Genomic DNA, 22,431 nt, shown 5'->3' with positions numbered 1-22,431 from the left:
GTAATGAACAACAAGAACTAAGAAGCTCTTCCTTCTTGAAGGGGAATAAAGGGGCTTGACGACTAAATGTGACACGGACTCTGGTCACTGAACAGGAAAAAATCAACATCAGTGTTTTTTCCTTCCATTATAAGTGATGTTAGTTGCACTGACATGAATGGACCCTGAGAACTGTCATGGTTTAGACATGAGGTGTCCATTGAAAGCTCATGTGTTGGACAATGCATGCACTTTGCAGGTGACAGGTTTGGGTTTTGAGAGCCTTAACTGACCGAGTGGGTTAACTGAGTGGACACCGTAGGCATGTAGGGTGCGGCTGGAGGAGGCAGATGGGGGTGTGTGTGTTTTATCTCTAGTAAGCAGCACTCTCTCTGCTTCCTGGTTCCATGTCCTGAGCTGCTTTCCTCTGCCATGCCTCCCAACGCCATGCTCTGCCTCCTCTTGGGCCCAGGACAATGGATTTGGCCATCTATGGACTGAGCCCTCTGAAACCTTGAGCCTCAAATAAACTTTTCCTCCTCACTAATTGTGCTTGTCAGATCTTTTGATCACAGTGGCAAAAAAGTTGACCAAAACAAGGACATTAGGCAAATTGAAGTAACCGAGTCATGAAAGGGCAAATATTGGGTGATTCCACTTATCTGAGGTATCAAGAATACTCACATTTGGAGAGAACAAAGAGAGGTGGGTGTAATGAGCAGGGAGGAGGGGAGATGGGCGTGATTGCTAAGGGGCACAGAGTTTCAGTTTGGGATGAGGAGAAAGTGCAGGAGATGAAAGGGTGATGGTTGCATAGCATTGTGGGTGTATTTAATGCCATAAATTGTACACTTACAAGTGGCTAAGCCAGGCATGGTGGCGCATGTCTGCTAACCCAGCAGTTCCAGAGGCTGAGGCAGGAGGATGGAGAGTTTAAAGCCAGCCTCAGCAACAGTGAGGCACTAAACAGCTCATGAGACCTTGTCTCTAAATAAAATTCAAGTTAAGGCTGGGGATGTGGCTCAGTGGTTGAGTGCCTCTGAGTTATATCCCTGGTAACTCCCCCCACCAAAAAAGTGGCTAAAATTATGAATCTTGGACTGGGGTTGTAGCTCAGTGGCAGAGCATTTGCCTAGCATGTGTGAGGCATTGAATTCAATCCTCAGCACCACATACAAATAAATAAATAAATTAAATAAAGGTATTGTGTCCATCTACAACATATATATATATGTCTTATTATATTGCATATATTTTACCACTATAAAAATATTTTTTAAAAAATTGAAACTTCACAAAGTAGACATTTGTCAATGATTGACAAAATTGGCATAAGTTCTGTAAATTGTATAACAACAGTGTGCCAAGGCTAATTCCTTCATTTTGATGAATATGCTATGGTTTGCTGAGAGCCATAGCCAAGTAGGAATGACGCATGGCATTTTTGGTTGAAAGGTGACGCCAGCAAGCCATTGAGATGATAATGATTATGTTAAGATGTGCATTCAATTGGAGATTAGACCCCTGCTGTCCGCCTCGGCCTGCTACTTTGGAGCTCTCACGGGACTCCTGGAGAGCTCCCATTGGTTGGGGAAGTGTGGTAGGAAGGAATTCCGGAGGAGGGATTTCCTGTTGGTGTAGTGTGTCCCGGGAGACCGCTGAGTGTGAGGTTCGAGGGAGAATTCCCCGGGAGTGTGTGTGGAGTGTGCTGGTGGAGTTCAGAAATAAAGTTTGTTCCTGCTTCAGTGGCTTGTGATTTGTGCCCAGCCAGACTGCGGAAATGGTTATATAAGAGAATTGCTTAAAAAACAAAAAAGAAATATACTGAAGTATTTAGGGGCAAGAAGACATCATATCTAGAATCCACTCTCAGATGGTTTAGAAAAATTAATTTATACAAATTATTTTAAAAAATATTTTTAGTTTTAGATGGACACAAAACCTTTATTTTTTGTTTATTTTTATGTAGTGCTGGGGATCTAACCTAGCACTACATGCTAGGCAAGGGCTCTACTATGGAACTATAACCCCAGCCCTTAAATAATTAATTAATTTTAAAATATCTTTATTTTTTTATTTTTAAGTGGTTCTGAGGATCGAACCCAGGGCCTCTCATGTGCTAGGCAAGCTCTCTACTACTGAGCCACAATCCCAGCCCTCCAAATTCTATATGTAGGGAAAAGATGGTAATGAGAATGTAGCAGATTAATAACATTTAGGAACTGTGGTGAAATGTATATGGGAATTTTTACTATGGGTTGCAACTTTCCTATAAATTATTTCAAAGTAAGCTGTTAAAAAAGAAAATCTAGAAGAGGGTCAAGGAACTGGAATGAGACCATTTCTGGAGGACACTCAATTCTAACTCCTGGAGGTCCCAGTGCAGGGAGCTGCCTGGGCCACCATGGCCCTGCCCTGAGACCTCCTAATGCAGGCTGGTTAGGGGAGTAGATTTGCCTTTCTCTAGCTGGTTCTAAATTGAAAATAGCAGCAAAAAATTAGAGAAGCTGGTGGTTATTGATGAGGTCCTGAGTGTGTTGGACAAGGGTCTCAACTACACTGAACTAGTGGGGCAGAAAGAGGCCGGGAGCCCTTGGGAGGGATGTCTGGTGGTCCACTCAACTGCAGAAATGGGCCAGTTGGAGGAGGCAAGGTGAGCTTGGGTTTAGTTCAGCTGGGCCTTCATCGGAGGCGTTTCAGTGGAAAAAAGCGAAGCCGACAAGCCAAGTGAATGTTGAAGTTCAGTCCTGTCAGTGTCACTGAGTCCGTCGGAACCATGGTCAGCAGCCTCTCTCCTCCTCCAACTGCACACACAGCACTGAGAATCTCAGTGACTCCTTCTATCTATGTGAAGTTCAAAAACAGGCAAGGGAAAAGGATGGTGATAAAAGATACCCATGGCCAGGAGGAAAGGGCATCGACTCCGAAGGACAGAGAAAACTACTTGGGGTCCTGGAAATGTTCTATATCTGGATCTGGGTGGTAGTTACAATTTATCAAGAGGTGCACATAGGCTTTGGGCGTGTGTGTGTGTGTGTGTGTGTGTGTGTGTGTGTGTGTGTGTGAATTTTTCATTTGAAAAGGTTTAGGTGGCCCCACCCCCATCTTGGCACAGAGCACTGGGATGGCATCCACATAAATGAGGCATTCATGCAGATTCAATGGAGATTCGATTTACCTTGTTTGTTATTTCGTTGCTTAGCAACACAGTCTAAGCTGCACAACCCAGTGAAGCCAACCATTAACAAATGGGGGTGGGGAGGGAGGGGTGCTAAACCAAGGCTTTAAGGGTGATGGACATGAAGGATTCCCACTCCAGCCTGCTTCTGTCCGAAGTGGAGGTGGGGGATGGGGGATTGAACAACACAAGCCCAGCAGGAGGCCTGACCCCTCCTGGAGTGGGCTGGCTGCTGTGAGCTGCTCTGCAGTGAGTCTGCCTGCTGCATCTATCACTATGGCAACTGCCTCCCTAGCACTGGGGCTAAAATGAGGCTGGTGGGTGTTGGGCAGTGATTGGAGTCTCCCCTGCCATAATGAGGAACTTGATGAGTCATTGCAGGGAAAGGCTGATTCTTGGGCACAGTCATTCCTGCTGACATGGGATATGGGACATGAGACAGATTGGCCAGAGATTAGCGGTGGTTGTCTGAAGGCAGGACCACAACCATAAGACCTAAGGACCAGCTACTAAAATGAAGTGGAAATAAACAAAGACCACCCAAGTGAGAACAAGCAAAGGGTACTCAGAGCTTGCTATACAAAAGAATCAGCCACCATCATTTGTGTTTGGCAAAGACTCAAAGGCAGGCAGAGGAGGGGGAAAGCCCCATGGTGGAAAAAAGCCAGCCTCCAGGGGTGCCCTGATTCGAAGGAAGCTTTTCGTGTGAGATGCTGCAGATGGGGAGGCCCGTGTGACTGGTTAGGGGAGTATATTTGCCTTTCTCTAACTGGTTCTAAATGGGAAGTAGCAGCAAAAAATTAGAGAAGCTGGTGGTTATTGATGAGGTCCTCAGTGTGTTGGGTTTATTCTGCAGAGGATGCAGTTTGGCACCCTGCACTGATTGCAGCAGATTGTGAGATAGAGTTCCATTGCCAGGCACAGTCTGGCCACTGTCTGTTCACGTATCCAGTTTCTCAGAGAAAGCCTGAAAGTTGGGCAGGTCAGGAGAAGGGGCCCACGGTCTCTTTAACAAGGAAGTGGAACCTGTACTAGTGTAGGTTCACAGTTTGAGAGCTACCCTAGAAGTGGGACGTGGAGCCCAACAGGAAAGAAAGCAAAGGAGGAAATGAGGTTAAACACCTGGCTGAACTCAGAAATGCAGGAGGAGAGGGACACCTCTGTCAGTGATGACTAAGTTGCTGATGAGACCAGAAGCTCCTGGCATAGGCCCTGTGCCCACCAAGTGTGGGCATCTGGGCAGTATGGGCCTGGTGCTCACTTCCCTGAGTGCTTTCCTCTTCTGTCCCTGTTACTGCTTGTAAAGTTGATAGAAGAAGTAATAACTAGGTATAAAGGAGACATAGAATAAAGACAAAGAAATATATTTTAATTTAAAGTTCTGCATACTTTATCAGGCCTGTCACCCCCCCACCCCCGCCAGTCTCTCTCCCAGGCCTTTCACTCCCAAATTTCTAGAAAATCTGTAAATCTACCTTTTGTACTGTTAGTTAGCTCACCAACAAATAAAGTAAAAAAGAAAATGATATTTTAAGAAATTACAGATTAGAGGACTTTCCAGTATTATCTGTTGTATATAGATAACACAAACCAAGTCAGCCTAAGCATCTTGAGAATGACCAGACCACCAAAAACCATTTGAGATCACCGGACTGATGCGTCATCCCTACATACCTTCCCATACCCACTCCTCACCAGGAACATGTCCCCAAACTCCTCACCAAAACACTTCTCTCAGTCTTTTCATGGCCCAAAATTTCTCTTGAATGTATTTTTTTTGCTTTCCTAAGTAAATCTCTGGGCCTCTTTTGCCACATGCTGAAATTCTTTTCTGTCATGTATGCCAAGAACCCTCTGTACTTGAGTTGACCTCCCCATTTCTCTGGGACTTCCTTGGGACCTATCCTGAAGATCTCTCTTTTCCTGTAACAGTTGGACATTGTTGGTACTCAGTAAATGCTTGATAAGAATTGGATTTTCTTATCATTTTACAGCTTCTGAATAACTAGTTAGAAATTAAAATAAAAATATTGTTAGGATCAATGTCAAAATCTGTTGATGCAAGTATGAGTCTAAAACTGGGCTCAGGGTGGAATACAGAGGGTGGTGGACAGGGAGAAGGTGCCAGGGATAGAAATGCCACTTCACAGGCACCAACAGGGTTTGCATTCTGTCAAACTGAGACAATGCACCCTCCCCAGGGGAGAACAGGGTGGGTCTGTGGGGAGCTGCGCAGCTCCCTGTGGAACTCTGTTTCAAGTGAGGGAAGAGTAGTTCTCTAAAAGAAAGATGGATGTTATTGCTAGAGGGAAAGGGGAATTCACAGACAAAAACAATGCATATATGCACATGTATATTTTAACAATTTTGATCAAAGAAGACTTACACCTGATAGGGAATTTCTACTTAGAACCCAAAGTTATGTCTAAAAAAGTCAGAATGTTGATCATTACAGGGATTCCCCAAATGAAGTTGTAATAAAGATTCTTTCCCAGCAAAGCTAGGCAGTAGCTTCTAATCCAACTGTAAACTTCTCTGAGGGCCCAAAGCAGGGCTTAGGCCTGCCTACCCTGCTTACTTTCAGGGGCTAATATAGCATGTTGTGCAGAATAAAGACCCCAAAATATTTGATAATAACTGTCCTCATTAGTTTTCAGACTGCTGTGACAGAACATTGCAGACTGCCCAAACAACAAGGATTTCTTTCTTACAGTTCTGGAGGAATATAGAATGTTCTAGCAAGGAGCCAGCAAATCCAATGTCTGGTTCTGACCCTCTTACTGGTTTACAGATAGTCACTTTCTCACTGTGTCTTCATGTAGAAAAGAGGGAGAGAGAAGAGCAATCTCTCTTATGGGGCCATTCTCCTCATGGAACTCATCTATACCTAATTACCTCCTGAAGACTTCACTTCCAAATGCCATCCCATTGCAGATCAGAGGTTTAACACACAAATTTTGGGGGGACCCACTCAATCCATAGGAATGATGAAGACAACAAGAGAAACTCAGCTGCAGAATTTAGTGGTTGCCATGAGTGAAAGGGTGACAGATGCCACCTAACCTCTAAGGTTTCCTTAGGGTTCCATGCATCTAAGACAAAAGCTCTAAGGAAGAGTTTACTTGAGAGTAAAGCTAGATTCTCCTTGATTTACCATGTGGCCACATCCTGCAGCTCTGTGCAGCTCCAGAGACTGAAACTGGCTCAGGAAATTGGGTGGCCAAGCCAATGCTATAGCCTGAACTGGCAATGAATCAGGTTGCTGCAAGAAAACTCTTCCTGACCCAATGGATTTGTTTCCTGTGGCTGCTGTAACAGGTTACCACAAATGAGGAGGCTTAAAACAGCAAAAAATCTATTCTCACAGAGTTTCCGAATTGAGAAGTCCAAAATCAAGGCATCAGCAGGGCCACATAACCCATAGAAGCTCTGAGGAGAACCCTCTGTGAATTTCATATTGGGCTTGCCATTGCAGGACTGGGGTCAACTGCTAATAACTCTAATAACCCTATCCCTGAGAGGTACCTGCTCACCTGCTGACATTGGCTGCACCTCAGGACTAAGCATGTTTATCTAGAAGTCACTGAACTGCTTGATGTCCCAGCAAGGAGACTGAATCCTCAGTTGCTATCAGCTCCCCTATGCACTCCCCACATCCTGTCTCTTGCGGGTGAGCCTTTTCCTTTGCCTGGTTCCACTGAGTCATGGGATCAGCAAGGCAGATGCAACTGAACATAGGTGAGGCTCAAGAAAGGGATTCCCCATTAGTGTTTTTCCACTTCTGTCTCTTCAGAAGGAACTTCAAGGCACAGTGTGTCACCTGGGTAGATACCCTGGATGCTGCCACTGGAAGACTTGTAGGAACTAACCCTGATTTGTCTTCTTCCTCCCTCCAACTCCTCTGATTTTTTTTTTTTTTGCAAGGATTAGAAGATCAAAAGGGGACGCTGGGCATGGTGGAACACACTTGTGATCCCAGGGCTTGGGAGGCTGACACAGGGAGAATCAGGATTTCAAAACCAGCCTCAGCAAATGCAAGACACTAAAGAACTCACTGAGACCCTGTCTCTAAATAAAATACAAAATAGGGCTGGGGATATGGCTCAGTGGTTGAGTACCCCTGAGTTCAATCCCCAGTACCAAAAAAAAAAAAAAAAAAAGAAGAAGATAATGATCAAGGTTTTCTAAAATAAATTTATCTTTATGAATATTAACAACAGTGTTTTAAATGAAAACAAGCAATTTCAGATTTAATAAAAATCTTAAAATTTGACTGTCATGGAGCTAAGCATATAGCTTAGTGGTGGAGTGATTGCCTAGCATACATGGGGGAGGAGGGGCCAACAATGGAGAAGATAAATCTTTCCAAGACACTGTCCCAGTTACAGTTACCTACCTCCTCTAACTAGGTCCTCCACCCCACCCCAGTAGTCCATACAGTTATCAATGGATTAATTCATCAAGTGGATTAATCCATCGATGAGGTCAGTGTCCTCATTATTCAATCATTGCCTAAAAACCCCTCCTCTGAACCTTGCTGCATTGGGGACCATGCGTTCAACACATGAGCTTTTAGAGGACAGTCCAGATCCAAACCATAACAATCATTTAGTCAAGAAGATTTTTTTTTGTGTGGGGGGGCTGGGGTTGTGGCTCAGCAGTAGAGTGTTCGCCTACCATGTGCAAGGACCTGGGTTCCATCCTTAGCACCATAAATAAATAAATAAACAAACCCCAATGGCATGCTGAAAGCCTGTTCCTCATCAGAACTTCAGACTTACTATCCACGGATAACTCCCACCTGAACCACTAACATGACTGGCAAATAAGTTTCTATTTATATCATTCCTTCTGCATTGATTGTTTGGCACTGTTATGCAAATGAAGAGCTTTTCTTTTTCCCCATTTTTTATGTCAGTATGAGCTTATGGATCACTACTTTATAGGTTACAATTTGTTACTACAAAAGCTTAGTTTTGTACTCAAAGCATCCCTAATTTGGTCATTGGGAGTCCCTTTGAGCTGGGTTCAGTGTCTATTTAACAAGTGAGTATCAGTCTGTGAGCACTTTCTCAATTTCTGGTGTAAGATATTCCAGATTCATTTTGTAGTTTTTCTGCTTCAGCCCAAAATGCTGCCATTTTTTCAAGTTGTTGTGGTTCCTTTTAGTGGAGTACATAATGTTGGAAACCAAAATCTTAAGTTACTGAGCATTCTCATAGCCACTGGGGTATCATTGTTTATTGATCCTTTCAAAAGACAGTACTAGGAAATTGGTTATATAAATGTATGTGTGTGGGTATCTATATATAGTCATATATTCTATATGTACAAATACCCACATACATAGAGTCACATATGTTTGCATAGAAGTTTTCTTGTTACCAGGGATTGAATCCAGGTGTACTTAACCACTGAGCTACACCCACAGCCATTTTTATTAATTTTTTAAAATTTTAATACAGGTTCTCACTAAGTTGCTTAGGGCCTTGCTTAGTTGCTGAGGCTGGCCTCAAACTTGTGATCCCCCTGCCTCAGCCTCCCAAGTCACTGGAATTGCAGGCATGAGCCACCATTATTCTTAATGAATTTACTTACTTGCTCAAAGCTGTCAATTATCTCCCCATACCAGTCTTACTCTGCCACCTGCCCTTCCTCTCTGCTCCCATGTTCTTGCCCACATCATTTCTGGCTATCACTTCAGGGAAGAGAAATGGAAAGGAAGAAAAGACTGGAAGATAGGAAAAGGTAAGAGAAAATAGGAAGGGAAGAGATTAATATAAAGATAATACCATAAATTGCCTTCAATACTTTGTTAATGTCAATGATTTCAAGTTTATGGTAATACTTTGCTTAATTATCCCATATATATTTTTTCAATAGCAATTCTTGACAATTGTCATAAGGTCCCAGGTTCTATAAAAACTTAAGCTCACAGTAAAAAAAAATAATGTATAAAAAAGTTAATGGCCATGAGAGGCTACTAAAGTCAAACCAATGAGGCTTAAAACGTGAGGCTCAGAGCTGGACAGACTGTGCCTGAATTCTGCTTCCTCTTCTGCTTCATGTATGGCCTAGATAGTTACAAATCTGAAGGTTTATCTGTAAAAGGGTGTATTAACTTCAAGGGATTGCTATTGATATCACTGCACATAATACAGAGTTTGGTTAATTACTGTTATTATTAGTTTCTTATTATAGTTAGTACTCAAAAAATTATATGGTGTCCTCCTATAGTTCCCATCTAAATGAGTCAGTTTTTCATCACTGTAACAAAATATTTGACACACTACTTATAAAGAAAAAAGAGGCTTGTTAAGTTCACAGTTTTGAATTTCAAGGGCATAGCACCTGTCCTGGTGAGGACTTCATGAGGAATGGTGGATGGTGGAGGGTATGTAGGAATAAGTGATTACATCTCAACTCAGGAGCAGAGAGCTGGGTAGAGTCAAACCTAGGTTTTTATTATGACCTACTGGAACCACCAAGAAGTCCCATAAGAACTATCTTCTGAGGACACACCCCCAATAACCTAAAGATCTCTTGCTAGGCCCCACCTCCCAAAGGTTCCACACTTGTCAATAGCACACCCATAGCACACCCAGGAATGGGAGGACCAAGCCTTAATCACAATGGGTCAGTAGACCAAACCATTTTCTAAGTATAACACCCTCTCTTCCAATTTATGGTTGAATGGAAAACCAGCATTAGTATACTCTTGTATCCTTACAGAATAGTGAAAACACACACACTGGAGTTACAAGAATATGAATGTGTTCCTGTGCTTACAGATCCTAGCTCTTTAGCACAATCATTTGGCTCATGGATGATGGTAAAGTTGCTGGGTGGATTAACTGTCCTTTCCTGGGAATTTTTAATTGGAGATCAGAGGTCATCATCCTTAGCCTAATGGTGAGGCTGAAGTTATGAAACTGAGTAGCTGTCAGTGGCCTTGTTTCCAGTCATGTGGAGGAAGTTGGTTGAATAGTATGAAGCCAATGTGCAGAGAGAAGCCAGCTAAGGGATGGTGGCAGATAGAGGGACTCTGATTCTAGTGGTCCTTGAGGCCCCCGACTCCTACCCTTCTCATAATATGTTCATATCCACAGTCCATTCCTCCCCCTTCCCTTATTCCTGTCAATGGCAACCAAGGTAAATCTGACTTACATAAGACCCATGGCTGGCACATAGTAAGGACTTAAATAATGTTGGCTAATTACTCTTATATTTAACAGTCAAAATCTAAAGAGAAAAGGTAGGGGTAATTGCAGAGGTTATTATTATTTAGAAAGGAGAATTTCTTATGAGTTTAACATTCCTTTAAGCAATCCAAGGGAAAGCACCTAAACACAAAAGAAGGAAGCCTTCCAAACCCCCTACCCCTACCCCCACTATTCTTCCTCTGTGGCCAGGAGGTTCACATAAATGTCTTTAGTACTACTAGTACTTTCTTTCTCAGAATCCTTCCCCCACCTTATGTTATGTATCTACTGGGTCTTGATGGTATTTATCTGTGCCCCTGGGCTCAGCTAGCTAAAAGTGCTTAGGTAGATCTATTTTTGAGGGAAAGAGTTGCCCTCAAGTTTTGTCTCCTTGGAGGTAGTGTCAACATCTTTCTTTATAGGATAGTTGTCTGCTCAATTCTCAGGATAAACCTTGAAATCAGTGGGTCTCCATTATTATATCAAAAGGAGTTTGAATTCTTTTTTGCCCTGAATAACATGAGTGACATTAGTCAAATTAGCTGGCTTCTCTCTGCTTGCTTTTTGAAAGACTCCATTTCATTATTTTTATTTTAATCCTTATTCTGATTGATGATGATCAAGGGAGGGGGGGCTTGCCATTTCTTCCACTAACATAGATGAAAATGTTAGCATTCTTGAATCGATTTTCGCTAAATCATCTGCATATTGTTTAAACAGTGAGGTTGGAAGACTTCTTTGCTTCTAATCAGACAACTTTAATGTGTGGCCCTTCTAATCTGTAATCTCTTTAGTATTTCTTCATTTAGAGAAAAAGCTAAGGATTACGGCGAGGAAGGGCATTGATTGCAGGCAGAGCTCAGCCTTTCATCATTCTTTCATCAGCAGTTTGGCTCTGGTCAAGTAGGCGCTCCAAACCCAGCCAATTTTCCCTTGGAAGCAGGTGGTTTTGACTTCTACTCGGCGCTTCAAAGAAGTGGTTTCTAGCGAAATGCAGCGGTCTCCCTGGGAGGAATTTCTGCGAAGTCAGTCTTTTTACATTTCAGTGATATTTTGTTACTTTATCAAAACGTGTAATAGATCTACCCAGGTGCTGAACAAAAATGCTTGCTCCCGGCACCAGAATTCCGGGCGAGGGCGGCAGAACCGTGTTTTCCAAGCGCCGGGTCATTGTTAACAGTTCCCCGAAGGTGGGGCCTTTGTCCCACACTCGGGCCTGGGCGCGCGCAGGGCTCGCGGCCTCTCCACCAGGCGCTCGTTCGCGCCACTCTGATCCGCGGCGCCGCGCTTCCTTTGTCCCCGAGAACGCGGCCCCCCAGCTTGGCGTCCGCCCCACCATCCCGCACGGCCTGCACCACCAGGCCGCATCCCCCCGCCCGCGGCCCTCCGCACTGGAGGGCGCGGGCGCGCGACCGCCGGAAGTGACGCCACCTGTCGTTGGCGCCCCGCCCCTTCCGCCGCGCGCCCCGCCCAGGCCTCGCCTCTCGGCCTCCCGCCCCTCCCCCTCCCCGTCGCTCGCTTTCTGTCAGCCTCTCTCCCTCTCCCTCTCCCCCTCTCTCCTGCCTCTCGCTTCCTCTCTCGCACCTGAGCACACGCACCTGCCGGGGCCCGGCTCCCTCTCCCTCCTCCCCTCCTTCCCCTCCCTCCTTTCCCGCCCGGCCGGAAGGCTCGGGCCCGGCCGCGAGAGCCTCGCGGCTGCGTCACCGCGGTCCCCCAGACAAGATGGACACCGCCGAGGAAGGTAGGTCGGCGGCGCCGCGGCGCCCGCGCTTGCACCGGCGCTGGGGTTCGGGCTGGGCCCGTGCGGAGCCCGCGGCGCTCGAGGCGGGCGGCGGCGGCGCTGGGCCGTTTGCCCGCTGGGCCGCGGTCCGGGGGCGGAGGGCGATCCCCTGCGCGCCCCCGCCGTTTCCCGCCCGCCGCGCGAGGGGGCGGGGGCCCGGGCGCTGCGGAGACCCCGGCCGCGGCCTCGGCGGCGGCGGCGGCGGTCCAGCGCCCGCACCCCTCCCCCACCACCGTCGCTGTCGCGCTGCGCCCCTGCTCTGCGGGCTCGGCCCCTCGCAACAGAACTTCTTTGTTGACTTTGAAACTTCGCGGAAAATTGGCCCGGCGACGGCCGAGCGGACCGCCTTGACCCCTGCTCAGAGACCGGGTCCTCCGCCGCCTGCCCGAGGGAGCGTGAGGTCCGGACCCGCCGCGGGCGCGGGGGCCGTGCCGCGCGCCGGGCTCCGGCGCTGTCTTTGTTGTGGTGTAGCTTAGGGCTCAGGTTGTGAACCCCCGACACCCCGAGAGCGTGGCTGGAGGCTCTCGTTCCGTGAAGACGTGTTGGGGTCCGGCGGTGCTGGAGAGCTCACCCTGGCGAACCGAGCGCACGCGGCGTGACACCCACCCGGGTGGGCGCCGCACGCCCCGCTCACCCCGGGTGGCAGGCCCCTCCACCGCAGTAGTGTGCTTCGTCTGCGGTAGTTTAGTGAGTCTGCAGGGCCAATTATTGATCCTCCGGGTACAGTGCAGAGAGTTTTGTACTCTGAGTATTATGTTTGTGGGAATAGCGGCTTTGAGTATTATGTATTGAGATTTGGCGATTTTAAACGAAAATGGGTCATCGAGTGATGGAGTCCTATAATGAATGATAAAAGTTTGATATTGCCCATGTAATGAGTTGATGAAATGGTTTAACCTTTTCCAAAGTCTTTCTTAATAGCAACCTCACCTATAGACATGAGGCAGTTTGACAGTTTACAAAGCATACTCACGCACATTCGCGTTTGATCCTTATGACAACCCTGTGGAGTGGGTAGGTGTTGATATCTTTTATATTAGATGGAAATTCAGGCTTAGTTATTTTAATAGCTTGTCCAGGGTTCACCCAGGTAGTAAGAAGAGAAATTTAAATCTACGTATTCTGATTGAAAACAGCTTCCCTTTCATCATGCCACAGCTTGTTTATTATATGCAATGAGTGAAGCTAATCTCCACTGGAGACGCTGGGAAAAAATAGTGAAGTGAAACTGCTGAAGATTAGGAGTCACGTTCTTGTTGATAGGTCGACCCTGTATGTGAATTTCCTTCTACATAGGTTTCACTACTTTTAGACTCAAGTTTTAATGAATAAGCGAAGACAGACATGTCTTTATCACTTGATGTGTACTGGCATATTAAATTAAACCCCCATTCTTTTGGCTGTGGCACTTAATTCTTGCATACATTTATGTCATGATGGTAGTCATTGGTAATTCAGTAATTGAGAAACTTGGTGTCTGTGATATCATTAAAGAAACAATGTACTTCTAATGTTTTTCTCTTGAAAAATTATAATCAGGATAAGGTATAAATAATATTTTTTTTGACTTGAACACTGTTCCCTGTTAAACTGATATTTATTGAGGAGTCAATGTGTGGTAGTATTACATGACAGTAGAATGTATTTTGACGTACATACATTGAATATAACTTCCCATTCTTATGGTTGTACATGATGTGGAGTTACACTGGTCGTGTATTCATATATGAACATAGGAAAGTTATGTCAGATTATTTCTGCTGTCTTTCCTATTTCCATTCTCTCTCCCTTCCCCATCCCATTTAATTCTGTCAGCATTTTTAGGTAGGCAGTATCCCTACTTTTCAGGTGAGAGAACTGAAGTTTAGTATGATTTAGAAACTTGCCCCAGGTCACACACACAGTAAATGGCAGAGGCAAGATTCAAACTCATGTCTGCCAGACTCCATCCTTAAGTTAGATATTTATAAATGAATAACAAGTGTCTGATGTTGAAATAACTAATTTTTGTCACTCCCTTCATAGGATGAATCGTTAATATCAGTGGATAAAGCCTAACTTTGCAGTTGTTTTATAATACTATTAGTCATTAATTTTAATACTTTTCATACTTTTGTAAAATTTATGAAGTCCTCTGAAATTTTCACAATTAATTTAATCTGAATTAACACTGGGAGGAAAGGGAAAATTGCAGTGGATTTCATGGTAAACAATTATAAAATGAAGATGCCAAAAGCTTATAAACAATTGTTCCATTTGTTAAGTCAGTTATATTCCGACCAGGTCCTCACCTGCTGCCATCCCTGGTCCCCACCAATGTGGGAGTGAACCATTGAACTCAGGAGCTCTTTACCATTGACCTACTTCCCCAAATCTTTTTTTCATTTGAGACAGGTTTTTATTAACTTGCCAAGGCTGACCTCAAACTTCGATGGATTCCACTTGCCTCATCTCCCTGATAGCTGAGATTACAGGTGTGTGCCCCAGCATACCTGGTTTAGATTTTTCTTTGTCATCGTCGTCTTCTTCTTCTCCTCCTCCTCCTCTCCTTCTTCTCCTCCTTCTCCTCCTTTCTTCTCCTTCCTTCTCCTTCCTTCTTCCTTCTTCCTTCTTCCTTCTCCTCCTTCTCCTCCTTCTCCTCCTTCTCCTCCTCCTCCTCCTCCTCCTTCTCCTCCTCCTTCTCCTTCTTCATTAGGGATTGAACCCAGGGGTGCCCAACCATTTGAGCCACATCCCCATCCCTTTTTCTGTTTTATTTTGAAACAGGATCTTGCTTAGGGCTTCCCTAAGTTGCTGAGGCTGGCTTTCAACTTACTTGAAGTCTTCCTGCCTCAGCCTCTTGAGTTGCTGGGATTACAGGAGTGTGCCACAAGACCTGGCTAAATTATTTCTTAAATGATCTTAGGTTTTAATCTGATTTTAAACAGGTTGTTATTTTTTCTTGTAGGAGATTTGAAAATACGTGGCTAAACAAAAGAATTAAATATTGTTTTTTTTTAAAGAGAGAGTGAGAGACAGAGGGGGACAGAGAGAATTTTAACATTTATTTATTTTTTCTTAGTTCTTGGCGGACACAACATCTTTGTTGGTATGTGGTGCTGCTGAGGATCGAACCCGGGCCGCACGCATGCTAGGCGAGCGCGCTACCGCTTGAGCCACATCCCCAGCCCAAGAATTAAATATTGTAAAATCTGCTTTTGTCTTCCGTTCTTGAAAACACTAATCATGTGTCTTACTTTTCATTTTAAAAATGTTTTAATATTCTAAACAAAGAGATTAAGAATGTTTATTTAAATACCTGCCATGTACATAGAGGTAACTCTTATAATAAAGGGGGTTAGATGACTTGTTATTTGAATGTAGTTTGTATGTGGGCAGATGTGTTATGTAAACTGCTATCATCAAATACGTAAACTTCAGAGTTGGAGAAGTCTTTAGATATGAAGTTTCATTTTATGGGTTAGAGTCTTATCCTGCAGTGCAACTGAGATTTTCCAGTTTCAAAAAACAATCTATCTTTTGTCCAAGGGGGCACTTTTCTTTTTTTAAAGGCAAAACATTGCAGTTGGAATAGATGTTACAAACAAGTGTTGTCATAGGAAGCCCTCAAAAAGATAATAAACATCTTGCCTTAGTAGAATGCTCACATTTCAGCCCAATGATACATAAAGCTGTTTTTTTTCATTTTGCTGAATTACTGTTTATACTATCAGAACATTACATAAAACCTTATCAGTAATTTTATGTGGGATACCAAGGCAATTGTACTTTATGCTCTTTGGAAAGTATTTAAAAGATATTAAATTGAAGTGTATTGCAGTTGGTCATGTTCTTTATCCACTATGATAAAAGCTTGAATTAATTTAAATTTGGAAGAAATGAGTTAAAAAGATAGTCAGATGTCAGATTCAGTAGCTAGTCTACTTCATTCTTCTTAAAGAACCACAGATCAGCTTTTACTGCCTTGGTGTGCTTGTGACGAAGCAATATTTATGTATTTGATATATTTATTGAACACCTGTTCAGAGCTAGGGATTATTCAATGTGCTTGGGTTAGGGGAGAAGAAAATAGAGGAAAACCCTTTCATAGAGCTTACTATATTCCAATTAGCTTAGTAGGGGAGGAAGGGAAGACAGGAAGTAAATCCACATCAAATTGTATGATTTAACCAGAGGTTATATATAAATGCTGTTGAAAACAGCAAATTAAAAGGGAATAAGGAGTGCTAGGATATGAGGACAGGAGTCGCAGTTTTAAATATGACAGTTCACTAAGTCTTCACTGAGAAAAGGTAGAATGGGATGAATTAGTCTTGCAGAGGCTTTGTGGGTACAGCTTTCTAGGCAGAAGAAATAGCCATGCCTATAGAATGTTCAAGAAATCACCAGGAGAGCAATGTAGCTGCAATAGATTGAATGACTTGAAGAGAATAAGTATAATACCAGGTCAGAGAGATCACAGAACCAGAGAGGTGTTTGAAGTGGGCGTGAACACATAGGACTTTCTTTGACTTTTACGTCAGTGAAATAGGGAGCTATGGAATGGTTTTCAGCAGAGGTGAGAAATTGTCTTGCTGCTTTCTCAGTGGCTACTTGTTTGTTATCAATTGTTAAACCCACATTTCTGGGAGCTATAATCTGATTGGCCCATCTTAATCCAAGAAGCTGGGGGGCAGTGGGAGAGGTAACATAATAATAAAAATCATGACTATGTCCCTTCTTGAGCTGGGCAAACATCCCAAAAGTTGCCTTCTTCATTGTTGAACTAGAGTACTGCTTAGGATGTTAGGGTTTAACAATTGATAACAAACAAATGACCAGTGACAGATGGGCAAGACAATTTATTTCTTACCTCTGCTCAAAACCAACCCAGAGCTCCTAAGTGATTGATACTAGGCTAACTGAAAATTGTTATCCAGATACCGACTTCCCCTTTCTTCCAGGCTGGGCTTATTTTAGTGGGTTTTATTTCTCTTCTCTAAAGAAATTAAGATCATTTATTCACTTACATTTAGTATACTATAGGGAAAATGGCAAGAGTTCTTTTTTAAAAAAATATTTATTTTTTTAGTTGTAGCTGGACACAGTAGCTTTATTTATTTTTATGTGGTGCTGAGGATCGAACCCAGGACCTTGCACATGCTAGGTGAATGCTCTACCACTGAGCCACATCCTCCGACCAGTGTGAGTTCTTAAGAAGGGAATAGGAAATAAGACAATAAGGGAGAACATTAATTCATTGTATTTTAGATGGTTGTTGTAAGCTAGGCAAGGTATTATAGGAGTTTAAGGCAGTGGAAATGAAAAGAATGTGAATGAAGAAACAAACTAGGATAGGGGCTGGGGATGTGGCTCAAGTGGTAGCGCGCTCGCCTGGCATGCGTGTGGCCCGGGTTCGATCCTCAGCACCACATACCAACAAAGATGTTGTGTCCGCCAACTAAAAAATAAATATTAAAAATTCTCTCTCTCTCTCTCCTCTCTCACTCTCTCTTAAAAAAAGAAAAAGAAACAAACTAGGATAGGATTAATAGAATATAATTGATTAGATGGTGTGGAGAGGAGTAGTTAAAAATGATTCGTGTCTGGAGTAATTTCATCAACCAGGAGTGGGAAATGTTCAGTTTTGAACATTGCTTTAGTTTTTAAGGACTGCCATGACAAAGTACCATAGGCTGGGTGCTTAAATGAGAGAAATTTGTTTTCTCTTTGTTCTGGAGGCTGGAAGTTTGAGATCAAGCCTTTCTCTTTGAGTGTTTGCCTCTCCCTGTGTCTTTGCACTGTCTTTCCTCTATGTATTTTTACTAGTCTTATAAGGAAATCATGTTGGATTAGGGCCTACATTTAAAACAAAAACAAAAAACATTTTAACTTAATCACCCCTCCAAATTCAGTCACATTCTGAGGTACTGTTGGTTAGGGCTGCAGTGTAGAGTTTTTTTTTGGTGGGTGAGCAGGGGCATGCACATTTCAGCCTATAGCAGGCATAAGTTCTTGAAGGCTTGGAAGGCACTGAAGCATTTTCTTTACCCTTATTTCTTATAACTTCATTATAATATTCTTTTGACTTTTCTGTCTCTTTCCCTGCTCCTGTCTAATGGCATATTATGTGAAGATGGGACCAGATTAATAAGGTATAATATATAGGCAATAAAGTTATTATTCTTTTAATGTGCAGGTGTATTGTAACACTTTTGACATAAAATATTTGGAGATTCCATGTCTTTTTTGTTTTTTCATTAACTAAATATTGAATACCTATTCTGTACCTAGGACCTTTGTTAGCAATGTTTCCTTCATAAATTTTGTTTTCTCTCTTCCTCAGACATAGCAAAGTTCCTAGAGGCACTTGAATTGAATGTAGTGGTCAGAAGCACCCTTGATATAGAATAGTCATTCTCAGAGATTGGATCTCAGGGCTCCTTTACATACTTAAAATTGAGGACCCAGAGGACTTTTTTGTTTATGGGGGCTGTATTTACCACATTAGAAGTAAAAAATGAACTTCATTTATTTATTTATTTATTTATGGTATTAGGGATTGAACCCAGGGGTACTTAACCACATCCCCATCCCTTTTTGTTTTTTTATTTAGAGAGAGAATCTTAACTGAGTTGCTTAAGGCCTTGCTAAAATGCTGAGGCTGGTTTTGAACTTGCAATTCCCCTGTCTCAGCATTCCAAGCCACTGGGATTAGAGTCGAGCGTCACTGTACCTGGCAAAAAATGAACTTTAAAAATTATTTAGACTATATAAAAGTAACAGAATCAACATTGTTAACAGAAAATCATACATGTTAACAAAAATAACTATTAACTATAATGAGTAATTGTGTTTTCCAAGGGATTTTCAGTGACAGTGCTAGCTTTGTTTTAGTTTAATTTTAATTTTGTGGTGCTGGGGATTGAACCTAGGGCCTTGTGCATGCGAGGCAAGCTCTTTACCAACTAGCTATATCTTCAGCCCCTTAATTTTATTTTTTTGAAATGAGAGATTGAACCCAGGAGTGCTTTACTACTGAGCTACATCCCCAGTCCTTTTTTTTTTTTTTTTTAAACAATACCTTTATTTCACTTATTCATTCCTATGTGGTGCTGAGGATCGAACCTAGGGTCTTGCACGTGCGAGGTGAGCGCTCCATCTCTGAGCCACAGCCTCAGCCCCTTTTTCTTAGTTTTTGACTACTTAAATTTTTTGTTTTTGTTTGGTGGTGTTAGGGATTAAACCCTGGGCCTCATGCATGATAGGCAGGCACTCTACCAACTGAGCCACATCCCTAGCCTACTTATTTTTTATTTTAAGACAGGATCTCACTAGGTGGCTGGAGCTGGCCTTGAATTTATGGTCCTCCTGACTCAGCCTCCTGAGTTACTAGGATTACAGGTGTGTACCACTTCACTGGCTGGCTCTGTTTTATCAATCTCTTACGTCTAGATTATCAGGAGATAATTGGATTCTCATTCTGCCTAGTCTTATAAGTACATAGTCATATTGGATTAGGGTCTACACTGAAAGCTAAAACTAAAAATATGTATGTAATCAAGGATTTAGAGTGTACCCCCCCCCCCAAAAAAATGAAAACTCCATAATAAGAAACAACCCATCTTAAAAAATGGCCCAAAGATCTGGAAAGAAACTTCACAAATAAATATATGCCTATGAGTGTTGAGCACAATAGGTAAATGGAAGTGAAAACCATGTAGAAGTATCACTTTACACCCTCTAGGATGGCAGTAATCAAAAGAGACAGTAATAAGTTTGTGAAGATTGTGGAAAAATTAGAACTTTCAATCCTTGTTGGTGTGAATATAAAAAGGTTCAAATGATTTTGGTAGTTCTCAAAAAATTAAACTGAAAAATTATGTGACCCAAGCAATTTCATTTCTAGGTGTGTACTCAAGAGATTACAAAATATGCATTCATACAAAAATCTGTATGTAAGGACTGGGAATATAGCTCAGTTGGTAGAGTGCTTGCACAAGGCCCTGTGTTCAGTCCCCAGCCCCACAAAACAAGCAAACAAAAACCTGTACATGAATGTTCATAGCATTATTTATGATAGCCAAATAGTGGGAACAATCCTGTGCCCATCAGTTATTGGGTAAATGTGGTCTATATAGAGTGGAGTTCAGCAGTACAGAGGAATGAAGTACTGATAATATGCTACAACTTGGATGAACCTCATAAATATTGTACTGAGTAAAAGAAGCCAGTCACAGAAGACCATATTTATGTGATCTAAATTGTGTGAAATGTCCAGACTAGGCAAATCTACATATAGAGAAAGTAAATTAGTGTTTACCAGGGACTGTAGAGGGCAAATATAACTACTGTTAGTTACAAGGTTCCTTTTTGGGATGATGATTATTTTAGAAGTGGAGTATTAGTGATTATGGTGTATGATTCTGTAAATATAGTAAAAACTGTTGAGTTGGACACTGTTAGTTAATTTGTGGTATATAAAGTATATCTCAAAGGTGTTAAACTGCAATGAACTATCACTACACACCTAATAGAGTGGGTAAAGTGATAATATATAGACTAACCATACCAAATATTGGTGAGGATGTGGAGCAACTGGAATTTTTGTGTATTGCTGGTAAGAATGTAAAGTGGTGAACTTTTTCTAGGGAGCAGAAAGCAACCCTCCAGGGTGGAGCCCCAAATTTTATGGGTAGGCACAAAGAGGGACTTGGGATACTTGTACAAGGCTTAAAGGGTTGTAGATCCTCATCAATAGTTCTGTGGGAAGGTGGTCATTACAACAAGCCTGCTGATGGGACAGCAGAAGAAACTGCCTCCTTCTTGGATGTCTCTCTAGCACCCTCTACTGATAAAACGTAACTGCAAAAAACAAAAATAAAAAGTTTAATACCTTCTTACTGAAGGGGGAATGTGAAACTGAGATGAGATATAGTGATCTGGCTTCCTCTGGCTGAAACTGTTGGAGCCGTTTCCTGTGCTGCTGAAGTCGTCTACTGCTGCTGACAGAATTGCCACCATCACTTCTGTAGCCACTTTAGGATTGCTAGTACCTGCAACTAACTGCTACTGCTGGTTTTTAGATGTAGAAGATAGTTTTGCCACTTCTCTCCTTCATCTGATCTCCTTCGTCCTGTCCTGATGGAGTAACACAAGGCTAATTAGCAAGGAGACCAGAACATGTAGTTTTCAGACTTTCAGGAGCAACGGAAAAAATGACTTGTTAATTTAGTAATGACAGTAATCTGGAGAGATAAAGAAAACAACTAAATTCCACTATACAAAGAATTGAGATTTTTAAACTTTGCAAGGCCTAATCTCAAAATCCACCTTTTAAAAAAATAGATACATTTTCACAGTCAAAAGGAATTTTTTTCCTATGAAATTTGAGTAGTTAAAATTTTTTATTTATTATTGTAAAAGTAGAAATGAAACAATACTTTTGGAAAGAGGTGAAGAAACATCATTCATGTTCTTATCTAGCTGTTTTTTGCATTTTCTCATTTAAGCTATGTGTTTTTACCTAGTTGGAACTAGAATGTAGTTTTATTTTAAACATTTTTTTAGTTGTAGATGGACACATATCTTTATTAATTTATTTAAATTTTTTTAATGTGGTGCTGAGGATCGAACCCAGTGCCTCATGCATGTGAGGCCAGCACTCTGCCACTGAGTCACAACCCCAGTCCGAGAGTATAGTTTTTAATGTCATTTTTATGCCTTTATTTATTTATCCATCTATCTATTTATGTATTTATTTATATGCAGTGCTGAGGATTGAACCCAGTGCCTCATACATGCCAAGCAAGTGCTCTACCACTGAGCTATGATCCCATCCCCTAGAGTGTATTTTTTAAAAGGTCTTCTTTGTTTACTTAACATTATGCATTTTCTCATTGTCATATAGTTATTAAATTTGTTACTTTAAAGAGACTATATATATTTCAGGTAGTGAATATATAAATTTATATATGTTTTTGTTATGTCAGTTACCCATAGATATCTTGAGTAATATTTTTCAATAATATATTTTAATACTTGTCTGATTGTAGCTAGTAATTATAAAAATTTGTTTATAATTGAATAGTAAAAATCTGTTTACTTAATCTAAATGAAATAAGGTCAAACTTTGATAAATCATGTTTATTTGATGAAAATGGCAGTGTGCCAATGTGAATCCCCCCCCAAAAAAAAATCCCATATCCCCAAGCTAATGAATCAGTCACTTTCCAAAATAGGGAAGTTCAATTAATATACCCAACCAGAACTCTTTAAAACAGTGAAGGTCATCAAAACCAAGGAAAATCTGA

The 22,431-nt window shown here is 42.1% G+C and overlaps 1 protein-coding gene and 1 long non-coding RNA gene across 3 annotated transcripts in view; both read left to right on the top strand.

The window, feature by feature from the left end:
* The first annotated feature begins 11,836 nt into the window (after positions 1-11,836).
* Marchf6 (membrane associated ring-CH-type finger 6) overlaps positions 11,837-22,431 on the top strand; it is a 76,174-nt gene continuing 65,579 nt past the window's right edge. For both annotated transcript variants that reach the window (XM_078018299.1, XM_078018295.1), the window contains exon 1: positions 11,837-12,100. In XM_078018299.1, the coding sequence (XP_077874425.1) occupies positions 12,082-12,100 (19 nt within the window). In that variant the 5' untranslated portion in view covers positions 11,837-12,081. The remainder of the gene's footprint in view (positions 12,101-22,431) is intronic.
* LOC144365684 (uncharacterized) lies at positions 12,303-22,356 on the top strand. Its single transcript, XR_013424437.1, has 2 exons — positions 12,303-14,613; positions 15,201-22,356. It is a non-coding gene; the product is annotated as an uncharacterized LOC144365684 (long non-coding RNA).

Source organism: Ictidomys tridecemlineatus, chromosome 1, assembly GCF_052094955.1.
Source record: "Ictidomys tridecemlineatus isolate mIctTri1 chromosome 1, mIctTri1.hap1, whole genome shotgun sequence".
Lineage (NCBI taxonomy): Eukaryota > Metazoa > Chordata > Mammalia > Rodentia > Sciuridae > Ictidomys > Ictidomys tridecemlineatus.
Note: the sequence above shows the minus strand (reverse complement) of the source record. Positions and strands in the feature narration are given on the sequence as shown.